We start from the raw sequence: 23,209 nt of genomic DNA on the forward strand, positions 1-23,209 counted from the left end.
CCAGGATCTATCCTGAGTACAGGAACTGGCTTTTGAGAGCCCATTTCCTATGGAGAGATACCTTGCTCAGCTTAGACAAGGTGGGAGGGTGGGAGAGGGGAAGCTAGCTCAGCTAAGAAAAAGGGGGAGGGGGGAGAAGGGGGAGGGAGAGGGGCACCTCAGCTTAGACACGGGAGTGGGGGAGGAGTGCCTTGGTCAAGCCTCAAACTTCCTTGACTCTCCATGGGAGGCCATACCCTCTCTGAGGAGCAAGTGGTGGGTGGGGTGAGGGGAAGGTGGTGGGGGAGTGGGATGAGGGGAGGGAAGGAGAGAACTGGGACTGATATGTAAAATTAAAAACGAAAATTAAAAAAAGAAAAACCAGTGGTGTTGATTGGTGGCAGTCAACAGCTACCTCAGAAACCACCAGGAGTTCTCTCAGTCCCCATAGATTTTGGGTTAAGGGTATCCAAAATAAGGGTGTGATTTCTTTTCCTTGTCCAATTCTCAGATCCCAAGGGTTGGGGAGACCCAGGTGATCTCTGGGTTTGGTTTTGGGAGCATTCGAATGACTCTTGCCCGTGAGCTGTCGGTGGAAGCCACAGCTATGAGCCTGGATGTCTCAGGCCTGCAAGGACAAGCTGCAGCCACTGGGCAAGCTTGAGAGTTCATTTTGGGAAGCAAGGAAAAAACAATCAAGTTGCAGGTTTGGAGAAAGCAGCCCCATCTTCACAGCCATTTCTGTGAAACAAGGACCCTGGGGTTTTGGCTGACGATATTCACAAAGTGAGCCAAACAGATAATGAGAGGACAACAGTAAAGATAATTTAATCTGAGGCTGGATTAATGGGCTCTTAGGGCCCAGGTCACAAATCTAACAGTCTTGTTAAAGCTGCGGAGGTCAGGCTACTGCCTTACGATTAAGACAGACATTGATGGGTTAGAGTTCAGAGGTCAGACGTTAGAATAATAAGCAATGGAATTCCTGGCAGGGAGCCATAGCTCCCAGGGTTCTGTGCCCAGACTTGCTTTGAGTAAGCTTTGGAGCTATGTAACTCTGGCTCCTGTGAAGCTCAGGACAGCGTGTCCAAACCTGCCCCTCTCCCACCGCGGCAGCAAGGGCACCCTCGATCCTCCTCGATGCTGAGTCCAGTCCAGTGCGCAGCTCATAGGTCCGCTGCCAGATCTTCGTTCTTCTCGACATTACCCTTCCCGGGCACAGGCTGCTACACTGGCGTGTTCTAGCTAGTCACCCAGGACCGCTTCTGTCCCTCTCCAGTTTGTTTTTAGTTCTGCAGCCACAGTGACCTTTGTTTTGAGGCTGGATCTTATGGTCTCACGTGGCCCAGACTTGTCTTAAACTTGCTGTGGAACAGAGAATAATCCGGATGGGATGCTCTGTCTTTACCTCCCAGGTGCTAGAGTTGCGGGCACACAACGCCGTGCTGGGTCCTCTGTAGCTTGTATTTCAAAAATTATTACATATTAAATCTATGTAGTGTACGTGCATGTGTGCGGAATTGTGTATACATGTGTGTGCATGTGTGCGCGTCTGTGTGTATGTGTGCATGTGTGTGTGTGTGTGTCTGTGTGTCTGTGTGTGTCTGTGTGTGTAGGTTAGAGACAACCTGCAGGAATTGGTTCTCTAGCTCCACCTTGTGGGTCCTGGGTAGAAAACTCAAGTATGGTGGCAACTGCCTTTACCTCTGAGCCATCTCACCAGCCCCTTTAAATTGTTTTTTACTATATTTTATTTTATGTTTATGTATGTGTGATGACGATAATGGTGATGAGTACAATGCCGGGGTTGGACCCAGGGTCTTGCACACGCTAGGCGAGCTCTCTCCCACTGAGCTGTACCCCTAGTCGCTTTTGTGGATCTTTCTGTTGCTTTATTCAGATGGGGTCTCACTGTGTAGCCAAGACTGGCCTGGCTCCCTATGTAGACCAGGTTGTCCTTGAACTCAGAGATCTATGGACCTCTGCCTCCTGAGTTCAGGAATTAAAGGCCTGTGCTGTTTGCTATAAGAATCTCACTACTAGCAATCCTCCTGCCTCAGTCTCCTGAAAGCTTATAGTCCATTTTTGATTGCTCTGTCCAGGGCTGACTTTCTGGGCTAGCACACTCTCCTGCACACACCACCATTTTTTTCAGCTTCCCCGAGGCCACAGACCGTCCTAACACGGGGCCTTTGTGACGTGCCTTTGTCCAGAAACTGTTCCCTGGGTTTTGTGTGTTGCTAGCCTTCAGCAATCTCCTCTGGTCAGACCAGATCTCCACCAATGCTCTTCAGCCCATGGGGTTCCAGAGAAACCCTGTCTCGAAAAACCAAAATAAATAAATAAAACTGAAATTAAAGAAGCAACCAAATTTTAGCAAGAAAGAAAAAGAACAACGCTATGTGTGGCTTTATGGGCCTGTAATTCTGCACTGGGTGGGTAGGTGGAGGCAGGAGGGTCAGGAGCAGTCACGGAGCACACCTTATTCCCAGTGCTCAGGAGGCAGAGTCAAACAGATTTCTGTAAATTCAAGGCCAGGCTGTCCTACAGAGAGAGTTACAAGACAGCCATAAAGAGACCCTGACTCAAGAAACAAAACAAAAAACCAGGTAAACTGTAAATTCCTAATCCTACTGCCTCCGCTTCTGGAAGGCTGAGATTCCAGGCAAGCATTACCACCTGGAACTAGCTCTTGTAGACCAGGTTGGCCTCGAACTCACAGAGATCTGCCTGTCTCTGTCTCCTGAGTGCTGGGATTAAAGGCATGAGCCACCACTTCCGGCGTTGTTTTTATTCTTTTTGCTTCTTTTTTTTCCCTCTCCAGTCTCCATTCCTCCCACCACCTTTAATTGCAAATCAAAACTTTCCCATCTCTTTACAAGATGGGATTTCTTACTATTGCTTGCTATTTCTTTTGCTAATCTAGTATGTTTCTTCTTTCCTTATTTTACTGTTAGATTTTTGAAGCATCTTAAAGAGACAGGAGGCAGAAGAGAGGCTGGAAATGGACCTCAACAGACTGAAGTGCTTACTTCAAACATAGAGGGGCAGACATGGCAGTAAGGAGGGTGTCTGCCAAAGATGAAAGGGATGCTTGGGCTTTATAGAGGAGGTCTGCGGAATGGGAAGTTAAATCCACCTCTGGGGCTGTGTGCCAGCCTTCGGTTTCCCCTCTTTTGTTTCTAGACAAGGTCATTTAAGTTTAGAAACTGCCTTCCCCCTGCTATCAGGATGAAGGTCATCGTGGACGAACGAGTTTGACAAGGGCAATGAGGGGGGGAGGGGCTGGCACAGCGTTTACTTTAACATTGACAGACAAGACAATGTCAAATGACTTTCTTTTTTTAAAAAATTACTCATTCATTATTCCTGTGAGTGCAGGAGGGCAAAGGCAGTGGGGGGGGGGGCTTCATTTTGCCATGGCATGCATGGAGAAGTCAGGTCACCTGGTGAGTGCAGCGAGTCTTTACCCACTGAGCCATCTCGCAGCCCTTGTTGTCTTTTTTAATTGCTCCCTAAGAGGTGCTTTCTTTCAGTTCTGCCCATTTCATCCAACATTTCTTCCCAGACCGTGACTCTTGTGTTTGAAATATACAAACACGGTACCGTGTGCTGAAAAGCGCTGTCAGCTTCGTGATGCTCTGCTAATTGTAGATACCGACTGGTAAATAGTGGGCATAATAAGTCATAACAAAGTCTTACATGGGCTACCATCTTTTGTCCATTGTAAATGTGTTTCTTATTCCAGCACTGGGGATTTCTTGTGCAAATTCTTTATTTTTGTTGGGCTTGGTATTCTGTGATGTAAGAATAACAGAATTTAAGCCGGGTGGTGGTGGCGGCGCCCGCCTTTAATCCCAGCACTTGGGAGACAGAGGCAGGAGGATCTCTGGGTTGAAGACCAGGCTTGTCTATAGAGCGTGTTCCAGACATCCAGGGATACACAGAAAACCAAAAAACAAACAAAAGACCAAAAATCAGAATTTGACTCGTAAGAACTGGAGAAATTATAGTTGACCTTGGTGGATGTCTTCCCTTGCCTTGCCTTTCTCTCCGGTAAATTCATCAACCAAATCAGAGCAAATGGCAGCTTTCTTTTAAAAATTGTAATGGAAGGCGGGCGGTGGTGGCGCACGCCTTTAATCCCAGCACTCGGGAGGCAGAGGCAGGTGGATCTCTGTGAGTTCGAGGGAAAAAAAAAAGCCACAGAGAAACCCTGTCTCGAAAAAAAAAATTGTAATGGAGTCTTCCAACTGTTTAAGAGCTGGAGGGACCCTGGAGGAAGAGATTAAGATTAAGCATTTGGTTGTCAAATAAGGGCGAACTGGAATGTGGTAATCCTCGCCTCGTGAAAATGCTCTGCGCGGTACAGTATCTCAGTTTCGTGGGGAACAGCAGACGTCAAGAAACCCTGTTTCTTGACAAATCCAACACTGGCCTCAGCGGGCCTCTGATTGGAGGCCTCGGGAGCATCTCCAGATTGGTTGCCGCCTCCTGTCTGGGCGGGACAAGGACTCGCCTTAGAGGCAAGGGAAAGAGAGAAGTGGAACTAAAAGGTCTGTCGTAGGGTGTTCTTAGGGAATTCAATAAAAAACCAGCTTCTCTCGGCTGGTAGTCTTGCGGTGCCTTTCGGGAATTGTAGTCAAACCGTCCTCACGATGCTACAATGCAGGCAAGGAAAGGACTACAATTCCCAAAATGCCACGCGGCAAGGGAGTGCATTGCCTATTCTCATCCCCTTTACTCTTAACACTTCTGCGCTCCCTACCCTTTGGACTGGTTATTGGCTGGTTCCTGTGTGTGGAAGACTTCGTGGTTCTCCCACCGTTTTCTCATCCTTTATTTTCAGAAGCCAATGCGAGACATTGGCTCTGATTAAGCGACGGCTCGTGACCCGGGGTATGCTAGGGGGATCCGAGTGGCGAGGGGGCGATATGAGAGAGATAAGGGAGAGAGAGTTAAGCTAGAGGTGGAGTGAAAGGAAAGCCCGGAAGAAGTGAGGAGCTCGGACGGTGTGGGACGGTGAGAGGGTGAGGCTGGCGCGGGGGGAAAAGGGATAGAAAGGGATTTATATCAGCATGGAGGTAGTTTATAGCCGCGTCTCCAGATGAGAGCTAAGGACTTGACAGATTTGGAGCTTGTAGACCGATCTGACCAGGAGGGTGGAGGAGGGAGAGGGCTGGGTTCAAATAAGCATCTTTGTCACTGCTGCGATAAATTTGAGGCATCGTTAATATGCAAAACTCTTTTGCAAGTACGGAACAATAAATGATTCTGTCACCAGGCCACGTTGGTGAGGATCTAGACATGCTCCTCAGGACCACACACAAAAGTGGGAATAATCCCACCAGTTGGAGACTGAGAGGAGGTTTAACTTTAGGGGAGATGTGGGGTGAAAAGCCAGCAATGCTACATTCCTGTAACCCCAGCACTTGGGAGGTGGATGCAGAAAGATCTGGTGTTCAAAGCCATCCTTGGCCACATATCAAGTTTAAGGTGTGGGCCTTTTGTCCATTGGGCTGTGGGGAACACATTCCTCCTCAGCCAGGGCTGGAGGCCAAGATGATCTGTGAGAGGCTTCGTTGTCTGGACTGCCATGAGCGGGCAGCCTTGTTTTCTGGCCTCAGACATTGACAGAAGCTGGGGGGGGGGGGAGTTTAAGGTGATCCTGGGCTGTTTGATGAAGAAGCAGGAACATGAGGGGTTTGGGAGAAGTAAGGAATGAGTAGCACCAGAGAGGAAGGTGTAGAAATGGTGGGTGATGGTGGACCTGATAGATCTGAAGGCAGAGCGACACTGGCCTGGATCGTGGGGGAGTACCTCTGATGTTTGTACCTCTCAGGTGATGGAGAGCGCCCCTGCAAGGGGTGGACTGAACCGAGCACACCTACAATGTAGGAATCTACAGGAGTTCTTAGGGGGCCTGAGCCCTGGGGTGCTGGACCGATTGTATGGGCACCCAGCCACTTGTCTGGCTGTCTTCAGGTGAGAGCCTTTCAAAGCAAGGACCGTGGTTTGGGGAATGTAACAGGGCCTGCAGACTGGAATCTTATGGAGAGAGGTTTAGCTTAGTGTGAGCACCGGCGCGTTAGACATTACCACACGGGGTGGCAATGCAAAACAGAGTGTGGGGGCAGTGGGACTGGTAAAGAGGTGGGAGGTGGGGTGAGACGTTCCAGAGGCAGATGTGGGCCGAGGTGCAGGCGTGAGGCAGCTTCTGGTAACCTTTGGCCTCTGATCCTTTCAGGGAGCTCCCTTCTCTGGCGAAGAACTGGGTGATGCGGATGCTTTTTCTGGAGCAGCCTCTGCCGCAGGCTGCAGTGGCCCTGTGGGTGAAGAAAGAGTTCAGCAAGTGAGTCCTGAGCACAGCCGTGCCGGCTGCCCAGCAGCTGCATTCTCAAGCTGCACTGCTAAGATACACGAGAAGCTAGGGGTCAAACCTCGGGCCTCTCCGCAGGCTCTGCCCCGCACAGGGAATACCCTCCAAGAGTACACTTACAGTGGTTTCCCCTTTGGAGGTTGTGATTTCTGTAACTAACTGGTTGTAAGCTGACTTAAAAAAGAGAGCAAAGAATAGAAAGAAGCAGTCCTGGGAGTTGGGAGGGAGAGCTAGGAAGAGCAGAAGTTCAAGGGCTCCATGGTAAGTCTGAGGCTGTCCCCAGCTTCATAGGACCCTTTCAGAAACAAAACAAAACAAAAGAAGGAAAAAAGAGAAAAAAGGGATTGACTTAGAAAATGAAACAGAGAAACAAACAGTGATTAAAAGAAGAGAAAACAAGCCAGGTGGTGGTGGTGCACGCCTTGAATCCCAGCACTCAGGAGATGGAGACAGGCAGATCTCTGGGGCAGAGGCCAGCCTGGTCTACAGAGTGACTTCCGGGACAGGCTCCAAAGCTACAGAGAAACCCTGTCTTAAAGAAAAAGAAAAACTAGGCTCCACCTAGCGCTGTAGTTAGAAACACAGCTTCATTCTGGGACGCTGTTCCAAGGGCTGCCAGTTTAGAAAAGGTAGAAATGGAACCCCTGGAGGTCTCTTTCTGCTCGTAACACGCCCCTTGCCTCTGCTTCTGTCCAGGGCTCAGGAGGAGAGTACAGGGCTCCTTAGTGGCCTCCGCATTTGGCATACGCAGCTGCTCCCTGGTGGACTCCAGGGCCTCATCCTCAACCCCATCTTCCGCCAGAACCTCCGAATTGCCCTTCTGGGTGGGTATGTCATTTCCCTCTCTTCCTGAGCTAGGGCAGGGGAACTGCTGATGGCAGCGATGGAGGAGAAGCCCCTGAGAGGCCCCCTCCCCCTTTGGAAGCTCCTTCAAAAATACATTGGACCGGGTGTGGGTGCAGGGTGTAGGAAATGCCCCCTCCTTGTGGTCCATGGGGAAGCAGATAGGGCTCCTTACTCCTGCTCATCCTGGCTGGCCACAGGGGCAAGGCCTGGTCTGATGACACAAGTCAGCTGGGACCAGACAAGCACGCCCGGGATGTCCCCTCGCTTGACAAGTACGCCGAGGAGCGCTGGGAGGTGAGGACCGGGCCTCTGTGTGCCTCTGCTCTGCCCCATTCCTGGAACCCTGAGATCCAGTCCGACCCCTTCGTCTCTGCTCTGCCCCCATCCCTGGAGCCCTGAGTTCCAGTTTGACCCCTTTGTCTCTAGGTGGTCTTGCACTTCATGGTAGGCTCCCCCAGTGCAGCCGTCAGCCAGGACCTGGCCCAGCTCCTCAGCCAGGCTGGGCTTATGAAAAGGTGAGGAGGACAGAACACAGCAGCTCCCTGCTCATTGGGTCTCAGATAAAGCGGGTGTCCAGTGCTCGGAAGGATTGAAAAGAAAGAGGTCTGAGTAGGTATAAGAAACAGGCAGCCCCTCTGCGTGCCGTTACCATCAGCCCCTCCGTTTCTAGCGCTGAACCTGGAGAGCCACCCTGCATCACTTCTGCTGGCTTCCAGTTCCTGCTGCTGGACACGTCTGCCCAGCTCTGGTACTTCATGCTGCAGTATCTGCAGACAGCGCAGGTAAGAGCCTGGGCTGATGACCATGTGTCCACTCTCCTCTGGTCCCTAGACTGCGCTCCTTAACCCCCTCTTCCTGCCACTCTGCCTCATATCCTCTCTCACCTCCCCTTTCTCCTCAGAGTCGGGGCATGGACCTAGTGGAGATTCTCTCCTTCCTCTTCCAGCTCAGTTTCTCTACTCTGGGCAAGGTAAGTAGGGGCTGGAGGACAGGGAGATAAAGAGAGGTTATGGAGAGTGGAGTGTAAGAATGACCACAGAAGGGCCTGAGAAGGCATGAGGTGGGCGGTGCAGGGGCTGGGTGGCCAGTGGTGGGCTGTGTGCCCAGCCCTCGCTGGCCGTTTCTTCCCCAGGACTACTCCGTAGAGGGTATGAGTGATTCTTTGTTGAACTTCCTGCAACACCTGCGTGAGTTCGGACTCGTTTTCCAGAGGAAGGTACGCACACCCAGCCACCTGGCTTCTAGGAGAGTGGGGTGTTGGGGTGCAGAAAGCTCTTGCCAGGACTGAGTGCTTGGGTCATTTGGGGGGGGAATTCAGGGTTGGTTTTGCACCCTGAACCTGGGGATCTGTCTATCAGGAAGATGCTAGGGTGGTGACAGAGGACCCTATTTCCTGTGCCCTTCCAGAGGAAGTCCCGGCGTTACTACCCCACGCGCCTAGCCATCAACCTCTCGTCTGGCGTCTCTGGGGCTGGGGGCACTGTGCACCAGCCGGGCTTCATTGTCGTGGAAACCAATTACCGACTGTATGCCTATACCGGTGAGGCTGGATGGAGGTGGAGGGGAGACACAGGAGGGATTCCAGTTATGCCATGTTTATGGTTAGGAGCGCTCTGGTATTTCGTCTAACACAGGAGGGCACGGCTAGAGGGAGGCAGGAGTGGGCACCTCCTCATTCCTCTTCATCCCTGGCCAGAGTCGGAGCTGCAGATCGCTCTCATCGCCCTCTTCTCCGAGATGCTCTATCGGTTCCCCAACATGGTGGTGGCACAGGTGACCCGGGAGAGCGTGCAGCAGGCCATTGCCAGTGGCATCACAGCCCAGCAGGTATCCCTACCTGGAATGGAGGTCGGGAGATGGGGGACAAGGTCTTCCTGTCATGGAAGCATAGCTTCAGCTCTGTCGGGCTCGTGGCTAGCAAGTGCAAGAGATGCTTCTGTTTCAGTGACAGAGACCGCTCAGACAGGTTTCTGCATTCTTGTGTTTTCTTAGATAATCCATTTCCTAAGGACAAGGGCCCATCCAGTGATGCTCAAACAGGTATGGGTGGGTGGGGTACCAAGATGCTGGAGGCTGGCAGCCTGGGCACCTAGCGACGGAAGGATGGATGGAAAGGGGCATCTAAACCACAGAGACTGCTTTGGGCTGTTGCCCTGGGTCCTATAGCCCCACCCTTGTTCCTGCAGACTCCTGTGCTGCCTCCCACCATAACAGACCAGATTCGGCTGTGGGAGCTGGAGAGGGACAGACTTCGTTTCACTGAAGGTGCGTGGCTTCTGTTGATCTAAGAGGCAAGGCCAGCAGTTTGGCCATGGTGAATGAAAAGGGTCTCGGGCATTTCTTATTTGTTTCCCTCACAGAGAGGGAAAGGAAAGCTGATCCTTTATTTTGATATATTGGTAGCAGGAAATAGATCCCAATTCAGTGCAGTTTGGGTTAAGCGATCTAGGTGAGGGTAAGAAGCAGGGTCATTCAGTCATCTCCCTGAGTAGGTTTGCATGGTTTTTCTTGTGGTATTCCGTTGTCTTTTCGAACGTCTGGATGGCACGAGTTCGTTCTTAAAACTCTGGTCTGCTGCCTCTGCCCTGATGCTGCCGGAAGGGGCCGAGGCCACTGCATCCCTTCACCTCCTGCCTGTCCCACCCAACCCCAGGCGTCCTGTATAACCAGTTCCTGTCGCAAGTGGACTTTGAGCTGCTGCTGGCCCACGCGCGGGAGCTGGGCGTGCTGGTGTTCGAGAACTCGGCCAAGCGGTTGATGGTGGTGACGCCGGCTGGGCACAGCGACGTCAAGCGCTTTTGGAAGCGGCAGAAGCACAGCTCCTGAGCCGGCCGGGTCTGGGCCCGGGCGGACGAGCGGGCGGGCAGCTTTCCAACTCAGATGTATTTTGTTTACACACCGGGACATTTCTTGTTTAATAAAATTAAGGAAAAAGCTAAGCGGCTCCGGACACCTGCCCGCGTTTTCCCATCCGAGGTGGTGGTACCCACGGCTACACAGTAAACCCTCGGAGCGAGCGTCTTCTACGCACGCGCCGGCGTGACCCCGCCCCTGCGCGCGTGCGCACACTCGGCGGCTTGCCTGTCCGCACGCGGAATCCGCTGCGGAGTTCAGGATAGTGGCGTGTTGGAGGTTTGGGGGTTTCCTGGTTTCCGAACCCCAGACTTCTCTTCCGCGTGTCCGCGTCAACGCAGGGTGACCGCCAGAGCCCCTGCCTTCTGGACGCCAAGGTTTCAGCGACCCAGAATAGTGTTGACACCATGCGCTCCGCCCCCAGGCGGAAGGACAGAGTGAGAGGGTCCAGCCGCTGGGCTGGGAGTGACGGGCTGTGACTTCCTGCACCCCGGCCTCTTAATGAGCGCACCTGACTTCTTCCCAAACTCTCCCCATGTCTCATTTACCTCTGGCCTCCTTCCGGCCACCGCTTTGGGTGCTGAGGCCCTCCTGGGGTCTGTCCAGGCCCCAGCCACTGTGTACACAGCCAGAGCTCCAAGGCTCGCCCCTCTCTCGGAAGAACCGAGAAGCCAAACAGAAGCGCCTGCGGGAGAAGCAGGCGGCCCTGGAGGCTGGACTAGCTGAGACGAGCAAGGTCAGGGGTCAGTTCTTGGGAAGGGACTGAAGGCGATCTGGTGCGGGGATCCAGATGACTGTGGTATACTTACTGCGATCTGCAAACCCCCCCCCCATTTCCTCCCATAGTCACCTGCAGTGCCCACCAAGGCCTGGAGCCACAAGGAGGTAGTACTGTATGAAATCCCCACCGAGCCAGGTGAAAAGAAAGGTAAACTGTGGTTATGTTTTTGCGATTTTGTTGCTCTGTGGTCTGCTGAAATACAGCTCAGTAGTGGCTCTCTCTTCTGCTTGTACAGATGTTTCTGGGCCCCTGCCTCCTGCTTACAGTCCCCGATATGTTGAGGCGGCCTGGTACCAGTGGTGGGCGCGAGAGGGCTTCTTCAAGCCAGAGTATCAGGTCAGTATCATCATGATTTGTTTTTTTTTTTTGAGATAGGGTCTCTATCATGTAGTTCAGGTTGGCCTCAAACTCACCGAGATCCACCTGCCTTTGCCTCCCGAGAGCCAGGATTAAAGGTGTGATTTACTACACCTGGCCTCCTGAAGTTCTTTTTGACCTGGGCACACCAGAGGGTGCTGTTGCCCTCCAGGTCACACACAGTCCTTTCTTGTGCCTCAGACCTCCTCATTCCTTCTAGGCGCGGCTGCCCCACGCTACAGGGGAGACCTTTTCCATGTGTATCCCACCTCCCAACGTCACTGGCTCCCTGCACATCGGTCACGCACTCACAGTAGCGATACAGGACGCGCTTGTGCGCTGGTGAGAGGACTTGGGGTGGCCGCAGTTCTGAAGGGAAGGGTGAGTGAACTCAAGGGTCCCTTCTGGTGTTTCCGTCTCAGGCACCGGATGCGTGGGGATCGCGTGCTGTGGGTCCCTGGCTCAGATCACGCAGGAATTGCTACCCAGGTGGGTCTTTGGTCCCGGTTCCCTTTCTCGGTCAACGGCGCAGCCTTTATCTAAAGCACCTGACCAGCTTTTCATCTGCTCCTGATCCCACTCCAGGCTGTGGTGGAGAAACACCTGTGGAAGGAGCAGGGCGTGAGGAGACACGAGCTGAGCCGGGAAGACTTCCTCCAGGCCGTGTGGCAGTGGAAACATGAGTATGATGGCGGGGCCACTTGCGTGACTGACTGGCTGAATCTTTGCTTTCTCCTGACTGGTAGCATTCGGTTCTTCCAAACCGCCTCAGGGCAGAAGCTCTGGGACTCAGCGTTTGAGGGACCGGGTGTCCAAGCTCTGTGTGTGTGTGTACGCACGCATGCTGTGTTTATGTCAGAATGTAAATATTGTGTATGTGTATATTATGGATCTATGCACATATCTGTGTTGTTGGGGTTTTTTTTTTTTTTTTTTTTATATCCTGTCTGCTTGTCTTGTTTCCTCTTGGATTTCGTCCTCTCCCTTGCACCCGGGCCCGTCTCCTTCACGTCTGTTGTCACATGTTTTTGTCTCTCTCACTTTCTTAGGTTTTTCACCGTGTGACTGTTCCTGGGCAGGCATATACAACCTGTGGCCCGTGGGCCACGTGCATCCTAGCATAGCTGTGAATTGTAAACTTATTTTTTTAAATATTTATTTATTTATTATGTGTACAATATTCTGTCTGTGTGTATGCCTGCAGGCCAGCAGAGGGCACCAGACCCCATTACAGATGGTTGTGAGCCACCATATGGATGCTGGGAATTGAACTCAGGACCTTTGGAAGAATAGGCAATGCTCTTAACCTCTGAGCCATCTCTCCAGCCCCCAATTGTAAACTTACTTAAAACACGTTGGGGACTTGTTTTGTGTGTGTGGTTTCTTTCTTTTGCTTTATTGCACAGTCCTCAAATGTGAACTTTCAAGATGGCAATGTCGTGTTACGGTGTTGTGCAAAAAGCAGTGTCGTGTTATGGTGTTGTGCAAAATGAATGTATGTGTGCTCTCACAACCCATGGGCTGCAGTGTGTGTATGTGTGTGTGTGTGTGTCTATGTGTCTATGTCCATGTCCTCATAACCCGGGACCACAGGGTATAGCCCAAGGCAGTTATTCATCCTGCATGGCTCAGAGAAGCCAGAAATTTAGACACCCCTGGGGAGACCTCTGTGCAGTTTTTAAAGCCCTGGAAAGCCCCACCCTGGGTGTGTGGTTCTGTCTCCATCAGCTTCCACCCTGGGTGTGTGGTTCTGTCTCCATCGGCTTCTAGCCTCTGCTGGGCCAGTGCCACCTGCTACCTGGCATTGGTGAGCATCCTTGGTTAGTGTGCGGGAGGTGCTCTGGTCATGTTTACTGATAGGAATCTCTGGTACAGGAAAGGAGGGGAGATTTATGAGCAGCTGTGCACTTTGGGTGCCTCTCTGGACTGGGACCGAGAGTGTTTCACCATGGACGCTGTGAGTTCACGTTATAGTCCCTGTGGGTTTTCTGGGGAGGGTGTTGGGAGAGGAACGAGGGGAACCTCTGGGTTCGGCTGAGGGAGCATGTCGGGTGTCATCCTTCGAGGGCTCCTCAGCAGCTGTGACGGAAGCGTTTGTGCGACTCTACAACTCGGGATTGTTGTACCGGAGCCGTCAGCTTGTGAACTGGTCATGCACTCTGAGATCGGCCATCTCAGACATTGAGGTGAGGAAGAGGAGGGAAGCAGGCTGGCAGGGTCAGGCCCTTGCCGCCGGCAGCTGTGTTTGCCTGTCTCAGCTCTAGACCTCCTGTTGCTCCCCTCAGTCAGATGGTGGCGCTTGCCTCGCGGGGCACTCTAAAGACTCACAGAGTTTGTGCTCAGCGCAGTGCGCTGCCTTGGCTTCTGAGCTCTGTGACTTTACTGTGGACGTGGGCTTGCCAGCCCTCTGGATGGGATTTGGGTGGACACATGGCGGTGGATATCCTGGATGTGAGCTCTGCGGAGAGGCTGCCCTCTCACCTGCCTCCTCAACCTCCCAGGTAGAGAGCCGGCCCCTGCCTGGCCACACAGTGCTCCGGCTGCCCGGCTGCCCGACCCCTGTGTCTTTTGGGCTCCTTGCTTCTGTTGCCTTCCCTGTGGATGGCGAGCCCGGTGAGTGTCAGCCTAAAGTTGCCCTCTTTCCTCTGCTCCCCATTTTCTCGAGCACATACTGGGCCTCTGGGGCCCCTGGTAGATTTGCTGCTGTGGGTCCTTCCTCTGGGGGTCCTCTTCTTTGGGAACTTAGGGTTCACTCAGGAAAGAGGTGAAAGGTTAGTTCTAATGATGGCACACTTGCAATCACAGCGTTTGGGAGGCAGAGGTGGGAAGATTCCAGGTTTAGGGCTCACCCGGTCTACCTAGCAAGTTCCAAGCCAGCCAGGGCGACATTGGGCCCCGTCTCAGGAAAGCAACGCAAAGGAAGGTAGCTGTAACATGTAGTTTTTAATGCTTCAGCTGGTCAGAAGGGGGCAGGAGGCAGCATGGGGCCAGCCGGGCCTTGTCTGCTCCACCCGTGTGGGGAAGGCCGGGCGATGGCTGACTGCAGGGCTTGAATGCTTGTCTCCAGGTGTGGAAATTGTGGTGGGAACCACGAGGCCCGAGACGCTGCCTGGAGACGTGGCTGTGGCCGTCCACCCCGATGACCCACGATACACAGTGAGTAACTAGAATGGGCCTGCACCCCACACTGCACCCTTTCCTCACTGTTTCCCCTTCTGAGACCCCTCCTCCCAGCTCTGCGGCAGCCCAGTCTATGCCCCCTTCTCTTTTGCTATTCTGCTTCTCCTCACGCTCAGGCTTAACCACGGCCCCCAGACCACGCTGCTGCCCATCTCTGTATCCACCTGGCTCGTGTGCTTCCCATGGCTGCCTGCGGAGGAGCTGTTCCGAGTGTCTGCTCCTTGGCTCACTCGCCGGGCCTTCTGCCCTCTTGCTCTGGGGTCTCACGGGTGGACCCTCTGTCCCTCTTGCTCTGGGGTCTCACTGGGCGGACCCTCTGTCCCTCTTGCTGTGGGGTCTCACGGCACGGACTCTCTGGGGTCTCACTGGCGGATTCTGTCCCTCTCGCTCTGGGGTCTCGCGGCACGGACCCTCTGTCCCTCTTGCTCTGGGGTCTCACGGCACGGACTCCCTGTCCCTCTCGCTCTGGGGTCTCATGGGTGGGACCCTTTGTCCCTCTTGCTCTGGGGTCTCACTGGGCGGACTCTGTCCCTCTTGCTGTGGGGTCTCATGGCGCAGACCCTCTGTCCCTCTTGCTCTGGGGTCTCACTGGGCGGATTCTGTCCCTCTCGCTCTGGGGTCTCATGGCGCGGACCCTCTGTCCCTCTTGCTCTGGGGTCTCACTGGGCGGACTCTGTCCCTCTTGCTGTGGGGTCTCATGGCGCGGACCCTCTGTCCCTCTCGCTCTGGGGTCTCATGGGTGGACCCTCTGTTTCTGACACTCACCTTTCCCTTTAGCATTTACATGGGCGACAGCTCCGTCACCCTTTGACAGGACAGCTCCTCCCGCTCATCACAGACACCACTGTTGAGCCACATGTGGGCACAGGTGTGTGGAAGCCAAGGGTTCAGGGAGAAGGGGGGACACAGTGGGAGAGTCATGCGAGCGGGCGCCTCACAGCAGCTCCTTCCCCCAGGGGCAGTGAAGGTGACCCCGGCTCACAGTCCAGCGGATGCCGAGATGGGGGCCCGGCACAGCCTGACCCCACTGAGTGTCATCGCAGAGGATGGGACAATGACGTCTCTGTGTGGAGACTGGCTGCAGGTGGGGCCCGTCTTGGTGCTACCCATCTCCTGTGGGCACTCTCCACCCCGCTTCATCCTGTCTGTCACTTCCCCAGGGTCTTCACCGATTTGTGGCCCGGGAAAAGATTATGTGTGCACTGAGGGAGCGGGGGTTGCTCCGGGGCCTGCAGGAGCACCCCATGGTGCTGCCCCTCTGCAGGTAGGGCCATTTTAGTCCTCCACTGGGGGCCTTCCCGAAAGGGGGTGGGCTCTGTGCCGGGGTCTTGATCGTGTAATCTGAGCTGGCCTGGAACTCCCTGCCTCAGCCTCTCTGGTGTTAGGATTATAAAGGGGCGCCACCAGTCTAGGGTCCTGTGAGATTTTGTCCCCAGCTGCTTCCTAGCACATGGGTCCTAACCCTGCCACCCTTGCAGCCGTTCCGGGGACGTGGTAGAATACCTGCTGAAGAGCCAGTGGTTTGTCCGCTGCCAGGAAATGGGGGACCGAGCTGCCAAGGTAAGGCCCAGTATGGGGAGGGGAGCCTCTGGATCGTGGTGAAGCACAGACTGGGATCTGTCCTAAAGGCTCTGGTGGCGATGGAGGCAGGTGGCCTGAGCAGGCTGCCATGCACCCTTATTCTAGCCCAGAATCATCTTGGACAGAATTTTTTTTTTTCTTCCCGAGACAGGGTTTCTCTGTGACTTTGGAGCCTGTCCTGGAACTAGCTCTTGTAGACCAGGCTGGCCTCAAACTCGGAGATCCACCTGCCTCTGCCTCCCAAGTGCTGGGATTAAAGGCGTGCGCCACCACCGCCTGGCTTCTTTCCTTGACCGGCAAAAAGCTCTGGCTGCCACATTTGGTGCCGGAAGAGAACAAGTTGACCTATGACCTCTGTGTGTGTATACATACCTGGACATAATGTTCTAAAACTCAATTTAATCGCCTGTGTTATGTACACAGGTGGAGATGAGAGGCTAAAGTATGGAGTGGGTTCTTCTGTGGGGCTAGAATTCAGGCTGTCGCTCTTTGCCTGCTGAGCCATGGCACTGGCGGGACTGGAACAGACTGACCTCACACTCAGAGGCCCGCCTGTGACTGGGATTAAAGGCATGGACCACCTCTATTTCCAGGCTGTGGAGTCAGGGGCTCTGGAGCTCTGGCCTGCCTTCCACCAGAAGAACTGGCAGCACTGGTTTTCCCACATCGGGTATGGGGGTGCTCATGAAGGTGGGGAGGGAGGGGGCCGCTGGGCACATCGAGGCATCAGCTGGTATCTTCTTTGGCAGGGACTGGTGTGTCTCCCGGCAGCTGTGGTGGGGCCATCGGATCCCGGCCTACATGGTGGTTGGAGAGAAGGCAGAGGTAGGTGAGCAGCAGCTGGTGTGGAAGGAAGCCCCAGGGCGGGGCACTCAGAGCCCAGTGTGTGACAGAACCCCCAGGCGTGTTTCTTTTAGAGAGCCTGCCGCATTAATCCCGTGCTTTTTTTCAGGTTGACGGGAAGGAATGTTGGGTGGTCGGGCGGTCAGAGGCTGAGGCCAGAGCTGTAGCAGCAAAGCTGACCGGGAGACCAGGAGCAGAACTAACCCTGGAGAGGGGTGAGTGCATGGCCGAATCTGTGAGGGGCACTGGGACTGGCAGCAGCAGCCAAAGGTTCTAGCTGTCCCCATTCCGCTTTGTCCCCAGACCCTGATGTCCTGGACACTTGGTTCTCCTCGGCTCTTTTCCCCTTTTCTGCCCTGGGTTGGCCCCAAGAGGTGAGGTGGTTAAAGCAGAAAGCATGAGGGTGGGCACCACTCGGGTGGACAGAGCTGGCTAAGGCGGCCGCGGCCCTTACTGCTTATCCTGTCTTAGACGCCAGACCTCGCGCGTTTCTATCCCCTTTCACTGTTGGAAACTGGCAGTGACCTCCTGCTGTTCTGGGTGAGCCGCATGGTCATGCTGGGGACCCAGCTCACTGGGCAGCTCCCATTCAGCAAGGTAATGTACTCTAGTGCCCCACATGCCCGGTCTGGTCTGCCCCTGGTCCCTAAGCCCTTCTGCTGACCCCCTCCATGTCTCCAGGTGCTTCTCCATTCCATGGTTCGAGACAGGCAAGGCCGGAAGATGAGCAAGTCCCTGGGGAATGTGCTAGACCCACGGGATATCATTAGCGGGCAAGAGCTGCAGGTAAGGACAAAGACTTCAGCTCAAGGGATGAAGAGGTCAGAGGGGAGCACAGGGAGCGTGGTCCATGCACTCGTCGCTCGTCCCCAGGTGCTACAGGCCAAGCTGAGAGATGGCAATTTGGACCCGAGAGAGCTGGCCATTGCAGCCGCAGCACAGGTAAGACCCATGGCCAGGCCTCTAACGTGGCTGCCAGCTTTCCCTGCAGCCTTGAAGGCACTGGCCACCCCGTCTTCCTTTGCTTGCAGAAAAAGGACTTTCCTCATGGGATCCCTGAGTGTGGGACAGATGCCCTGAGGTTTGCGATGTGCTCTCATGGAATCCTGGGTGAGCCTTGGTGGCTGGCATGGCAGAGGGCCCCTGTGTGGACAGCCAGCCCTGCTTGCTGAGGACAGGGAGACTGTTTCTCTCCCTCCAGGGGGCAACCTGCACCTGTCTGTCTCTGAGGTCCTGAACTACCGCCATTTCTGCAACAAGCTCTGGAACGCCCTGCGCTTTATCCTCCGTGCCCTGGGGGAGAACTTTGTACCCCAGCCAGCAGAGAAGGTGGGAGACGGCAGCCTGGAGTGACCGGGGGACGGGGTCCAGCCACCCGGGTCCTCATGCCGCCTGCTTGCAGGTGTCGCCCTCCTCCGCCATGGATGCCTGGATTCTGAGCCGCCTGGCCTTTACAGCCCACGAGTGTGAGAGGGGCTTCCTCAGCCGGGACCTATCGCTCGTCACCCACACCCTGTATCATTTCTGGCTCCACAACCTCTGTGATGTCTACCTGGTGAGTGGTAGGGCAGGGCCTAGAGTTTCCAGAGTTCTGGGGTGTGTGCACCTGTTCCTCCTTCACTGCCTGGCCCCTGGAGTGCAGCCCAGCGCTGCTGCCTGTCATGGCTGCTTCAGCCACTCTAGCTGATGTGTCCAGGGGGGACAGTGTGGTGGGTTTCAGACCAGGGTCTCTAAGCTTTGTCCATGACAGTCACCCAGAGTGCTTGCCTGCCTCAGTTCCTCTCTCAGGGTCACTCAGGGCATGCAGCGGTGGCTGTGGGCTGGTCTCCCTCGCTGTCTCTCAGCCTTGTTCCAGGGCAGAGGACGTGGTGCATCGGACACTTCTGTCCCCAGCACTGCAGGGAGAAAAACCCAAACTGTCCCACTTTCTCTCCCACACTTCTGGGAAACACTGCATGGGGCCCTGTTCACATCCAGGGATAGCTGGTGTTGGTGATGCTCAGGACCTTAGCATGTACCCCAGCCCAGGAGCTGGTCCCCACCGGCACAGCAGCGACAGGCAGGCAAAACGCGGTGTGGCCGTTCTACCTGTCAGCTCCCTCCCTAGGAAGCGGTAAAGCCAGTGTTGTCGAAGGCTCCATGTCCCCCAGGACCCCCTCAGGTCCTGTTCTCCTGCGCCGATGTTGGTCTGCGCCTCCTCGCCCCACTGATGCCCTTCCTGGCAGAAGAACTTTGGCAAAGACTGCCCCCCAGGCAAGGTGGTCCCCTTGCCCCCAGCATCTGTGTGGCCCCCTACCCCAGTGCCCACAGCCTGGTAAGTCAGGGTCAGGGGTGGAGGTGTAGCCTTGTGATGGCTGAAGGTTGTGGGGCCACTGCCACTAACCATGGGGCTTTTCACATGAGTTCCAACTCAGGTTACCACGCTTGCCTGGCAGGCATTACCTGCTGAGCCATTTCCCAGCCTTTTTTTTTTTTTTTTTCCCATTTTGAGACAGGGTCTTTCTATGTAGCTGGGCTGTCCTGGAGCTCACTGTATAGACCCGCCTACCTCTCTGCCAAGTGCTGGAATTCAGGGCATGTGCCACCATGTCGGGCACTACTGTTTCTATACTGTCTCACTAAATTGATTCGTACCTCTAATCCTAGCACTTGGGAGGCAGAGGCAGGAGGATTCTGGTTTTTTTGTTTTGTTTTCGAGACGGGGTTTCTCTGTAGCTTTGATGCGTGTCCCGGAACTAGCCCTTGTAGACCAGGCTGGCCTCGAACTCCCAGAGATCCGCCTGCCTCTGCCTCCCAAGTGCTGGGATTAAAGGCGTGCGCCACCACTGCGCGGCAGCAGGAGGATTTTGTAAGTTTGAGGCCAGCGTGGTCTACATATCAAGTTCCAGGACTACATAGAGGGGAAAGGCCAGGTAGTGGTGGTGCGCGCCTTTAACCCCAGAACTTGGGAGGCAAAGGCAGCTGGAGCTCAGTAAGTTCGAGGACAGCCTGGACTGTTACACAGAGAAACCCTGTCTCAAAAAAAACAAAACAAAGAGGTGGGGGGAGTCTAGGACTAGAGAGGTGGCTCAGCAGCTCAGAGCATCTGTTCTTGCAGATGACCAGGGTTTGATTCCCAGCACCCGCACTGTGGCCCTCAACTGTAACCCCAGTTCTAAGAGATCCCGCAGGCATGCATATGCTGTACCGAGTACATGCTTGCAGAATATTCAAACAAAGTAAAACTTCTAGATTTGAACCTGACACTGGGCTTTGTGCCTTGATAGTATTTGGATTTCTCGCCCAGTGGGGATTGGTTGGTACTGCAGAGTGAGTACAGTCATCAACTACTGGTCGTGCATTCCCGAGGATGGCGGTGCCCTCACCTGTTGCCCTGCTCCTGCAGGTGGAGCGGGTACAGCAGCAGCAATGCTGACTCTGGGTTTTCTCACCAGGAGTCCTGGCGCCAGCCCCAGCTGGAACGCTGCTTCTCCAGGGTCCAAGAGGTTGTCCAGGCACTGCGGGCCCTCCGAGCCACCTACCAGCTCACAAAAGCCCGACCCCAAGGTGAGGCTGGTCCTGGGTGTCGTCGTGAAGGGGCTGTCAGGGAAGGGCAGCCAAGGGTGGGGTGGGAGCTGATGGCCTTGCTGACCCTGACTCACTGTCCCTGCCTCCACTAGTGCTGCTCCAGAGCTCAGATCCAGAAGAACAGGGCCTATTCCAGCCCTTCCTGGAGCCCCTGAGCACCCTGAGCCACTGTGGGGCTGTAGGATTCCTGCCCCCAGGGGCAGCAGCTCCCTCCAGCTGGGCCCTCGCCCCACTGAATGACACCATTAAGATCTACATGGAGCTGCAGGTGAGCAGAGGAAACTGGAGGGATCTCAGAAGAGGATGGAAGGGGAGGGTCTCAGGGTGGAAGCTGCAGGCTGCCAGTGTCTCAGCCCTCGCTCCCGATGTCTAGGGCCTGGTGGACGCCCAGAGCCAGCTACCTCGGCTCGCTGCCCGGAGGCAGAAGTTACAGAAACAGCTCACTGACCTCATGAATCGGACTGCGTCAGAGGGGGTTGCAGAGAGGCAGCAGAGGGTAAGTGAGGAAGCCCTGGTGGGGATGGTGCAGAGCCAGCTCACCCATTCTCATCCTCCTCCTCATCCAGCTTTCCTCCCTCCGCCTGGAGTTGTCAAAGCTGGACCAAGCAGCCTCCCACCTCCAGCAACTGATAGAAGAGACGCCCAGCGCCAGGAAGCTCTGAGCCCCATTTGTACCGTGCCAGCCTTCCTTTCCAGACCTGTGGTGCAGCGCGGCCTCAGAAGTGACCTCGTGTGCCTTCCTTGTCTTGTAAAGGAAGCAGACCTGAAGTCCCCGCGACGCAAGAATGAGGAGAGGGAGATAAAATGATGAAACCCCCAATATACCGTGTGTGATCCTTTCTCTCCCTCGCTCTGGGAAGAGGGCGGCTGCCCTGGCGCTCTGGTGTGACACTGGTCCCAACGGTTCCCTAAAGTTAGAGGCAGGGTCCTGGTGACCCTGTGCCTACAGGCTGATATTTTTCTGGGCTTTAGGGCGATAAGGACTCTGGGGAGCACAGACGTACTCAGTATCTGAGTTCCATGCAGATGCCGGCAGCCACCTGCACCCAAATGCCTCACCTCAGTGAAACTCAGAGCCTGCTCAGCCCCTCTGCACGGAGGGGCTCAGGGTAGATGTTTGTGTTGAGCCTTCTGTGGCTGGGTCTTCTGTCACTCCTGATATTAAGAACCCACTCCTGTGGGCTTTAGCTTCATCTGGACATAGCCAGGAATGGAAGGAACTCGCCCAGCTCACCAACAGGGACTCAGCCTAGCTGACCCGGCACCCCGGCTCCGGTACAGCGCTTTCTGTTGCAGTAACCACATTTCAAACATGACGGTTGCTCTGACGCGTGCTCCTATTGCTGGGCAGAAGGGCAGGACTCGGCTGCCGCCTGACACATTAGCTCCAGTTGCTGTCATGCGTCTGCATGCTTATCAAAGGAAGAAAGCAGACGGGTCTCCTGATTTTCCCCCCTCTGGGTTCGGTGGGTGATAGTGAATTTAAAAGTCGTCAAATGCAGACTGGAGAGAGATGACTCAGGAATTAAGAGTACTGACTACTCTTCCAGAGGACCCGGGTTCAATTCCCAGCACCCACATGGCAGTTCTAGGGAACCCAACATCCATAGCAAAACACCAATGCAGACAAAAATTTAAAAAGTCACCAAACGCGAGGGACAAAGGGAAGACAAGGGAACTGAGTGTGTTGAAATATAAAAGGGTCAAGAATCTTAGATGGGGTTAAGCAAAGACTTCTGGGAGGTTCAAGAATAGCCAAGTTGGGGGCTGGAGAGATGGCTCAGAGGTTAAGAGCACTGGTTGCTTTTCCAGAGTTGCTGGAGTTCAATTCCCAGCAACCACATGGTGGCTAACAACCATCTATGAGATCTGGGGCCCTCTTCTGGTGGGCAGGCATACGTGCAGAGCGAACATTGTATACATAGTAAATTTTAAAAAAAAAATTATTTAAAAAAAAAAAGAATAGCCAAGTTGGGGCGGCTGCCATTACAGAAAGTCCTGAGGGAGGGAGAGCAGAGGAGGAGTGGCTCAGTAGTGGGCCAGCCGGGCAGGTGCTAGCGCCTAGCATCCACCAGGGGGCGCACAAAGCATGGGGCGTGGAGGCCTGTGGCCCAGGTGCAGGGGCCGCGCTCACCGGAGCAACCGGAGCAAGGCAGAGCGGCAGCTGGTTCATCATCACGGACAATAAGTTATTTACCAAGGAGCTGGACCAGTGCAGCGAGCATAAGCAGCGTTCCGAGTCCCAGGTCAAGAGCCTGCAGGAAAGCTAAAGAAATCCTGACAAAGGAATCCAACCTGCAGAGGTTCCATGTCTGGTCACTGTGTGGGGATGTACTTGGGCAATTTCATGACCTCGGGGAACTCTTTAGAATGGGTGGTAAATCAGATACAAACGACTTGTTTATGGGAGACTATGTGGACGAGGATACTAAGTTAAAACAGTTACGTTGCTTGTAGCTAGCTCTTAAGGTTTGTTTCCATGAGAGTACTGTACTCCAGGGAATCACGACAGCAGACAGATCACACAAGTTTATGGCTAATACAGAAACGCAAACGTTTGGAAATACTTCAGACCCTTTCGACTATCTGCCTCTCACTGCCTGGGTGGATGGGCGGATCTGTCTACCATCCATAGACACACCTTGTAGCCCTGAGACACGGGGCACCCTTGAAACTAGAATGCCTTTATGGTTTTCAGGGGCTCTGGCCACACCCCAGCTCTCGGGATCTTTCAGCTGCAGGCCCACCAGAAATCACTCCCCTGCCATCAGGGTCTCATGCCCAGAGCAGCTGCAGGCTGCTCAGAGCAGAGGAAAACAAGTTGTTTACAGGAAACTCAGGGT

The 23,209-nt window shown here is 54.4% G+C and overlaps 2 protein-coding genes and 1 non-coding gene across 4 annotated transcripts; all 3 read left to right on the forward strand.

Moving 5' to 3' along the window:
- The first annotated feature begins 4,720 nt into the window (after window positions 1-4,720).
- Window positions 4,721-10,143, forward strand: Gtf2h4 (general transcription factor IIH subunit 4). Of its 2 annotated transcripts, none has more exons than XM_050131776.1 (14): window positions 4,721-4,878; window positions 5,822-5,964; window positions 6,227-6,331; window positions 7,055-7,186; window positions 7,402-7,498; window positions 7,631-7,719; window positions 7,875-7,986; window positions 8,106-8,174; window positions 8,337-8,420; window positions 8,612-8,744; window positions 8,901-9,031; window positions 9,197-9,244; window positions 9,391-9,469; window positions 9,858-10,143. In XM_050131776.1, exons 2-14 carry the CDS (start codon window positions 5,825-5,827, stop codon window positions 10,028-10,030), a joined length of 1,392 nt encoding a protein of 463 aa, XP_049987733.1. In that variant the 5' UTR covers window positions 4,721-4,878; window positions 5,822-5,824; the 3' UTR covers window positions 10,031-10,143. The 2 variants fall into 2 exon arrangements, with proteins under 2 accessions (XP_049987733.1, XP_049987735.1); XM_050131778.1 differs by having other exon boundaries at window positions 8,563-8,744; window positions 9,858-10,005.
- LOC126494423 (small Cajal body-specific RNA 20) lies at window positions 5,481-5,612 on the forward strand. Its single transcript, XR_007590004.1, has one exon. It is a non-coding gene; the product is annotated as a small Cajal body-specific RNA 20 (non-coding RNA).
- A 140-nt stretch (window positions 10,144-10,283) lies between the features above and the next one.
- On the forward strand, window positions 10,284-21,202 carry Vars2 (valyl-tRNA synthetase 2, mitochondrial). Its single transcript, XM_050131775.1, has 29 exons — window positions 10,284-10,793; window positions 10,904-10,985; window positions 11,074-11,174; window positions 11,416-11,537; window positions 11,618-11,684; window positions 11,781-11,878; window positions 13,071-13,152; window positions 13,262-13,381; window positions 13,697-13,808; window positions 14,263-14,351; window positions 15,153-15,243; window positions 15,332-15,459; window positions 15,536-15,639; window positions 15,854-15,935; window positions 16,550-16,626; window positions 16,706-16,781; window positions 16,909-17,014; window positions 17,103-17,173; window positions 17,271-17,396; window positions 17,481-17,585; window positions 17,673-17,741; window positions 17,831-17,909; window positions 18,001-18,128; window positions 18,202-18,354; window positions 18,907-19,113; window positions 20,234-20,345; window positions 20,459-20,634; window positions 20,740-20,862; window positions 20,933-21,202. The coding sequence occupies exons 1-29, from the start codon at window positions 10,593-10,595 to the stop codon at window positions 21,026-21,028; spliced, it is 3,183 nt and encodes a 1,060-aa protein (XP_049987732.1). The 5' UTR covers window positions 10,284-10,592; the 3' UTR covers window positions 21,029-21,202.
- Window positions 21,203-23,209: the final 2,007 nt, after the last annotated feature.

Source organism: Alexandromys fortis, unplaced genomic scaffold (assembly GCF_014885135.2).
Source record: "Alexandromys fortis isolate MF-2015 unplaced genomic scaffold, M_Fortis_MF-2015_v1.1 scaffold_390, whole genome shotgun sequence".
Lineage (NCBI taxonomy): Eukaryota > Metazoa > Chordata > Mammalia > Rodentia > Cricetidae > Alexandromys > Alexandromys fortis.

Excerpts from the sequence above, each read along its gene's own strand:
- Gtf2h4 (XM_050131776.1), top strand. The coding sequence starts at position 5,825 with ATGGAGAGCGCCCCTGCAAGGGGTGGACTGAACCGAGCACACCTACAA. Across the intron at positions 9,245-9,390 it reads ATCCAGTGATGCTCAAACAG|ACTCCTGTGCTGCCTCCCAC; the intron begins GTATGGGTGGGT and ends TTGTTCCTGCAG. Across the intron at positions 9,470-9,857 it reads CAGACTTCGTTTCACTGAAG|GCGTCCTGTATAACCAGTTC; the intron begins GTGCGTGGCTTC and ends ACCCAACCCCAG.
- Vars2 (XM_050131775.1), top strand. The coding sequence starts at position 10,593 with ATGTCTCATTTACCTCTGGCCTCCTTCCGGCCACCGCTTTGGGTGCTG. Across the intron at positions 10,794-10,903 it reads GACTAGCTGAGACGAGCAAG|TCACCTGCAGTGCCCACCAA; the intron begins GTCAGGGGTCAG and ends TTCCTCCCATAG. Across the intron at positions 20,346-20,458 it reads CACAAAAGCCCGACCCCAAG|TGCTGCTCCAGAGCTCAGAT; the intron begins GTGAGGCTGGTC and ends TGCCTCCACTAG.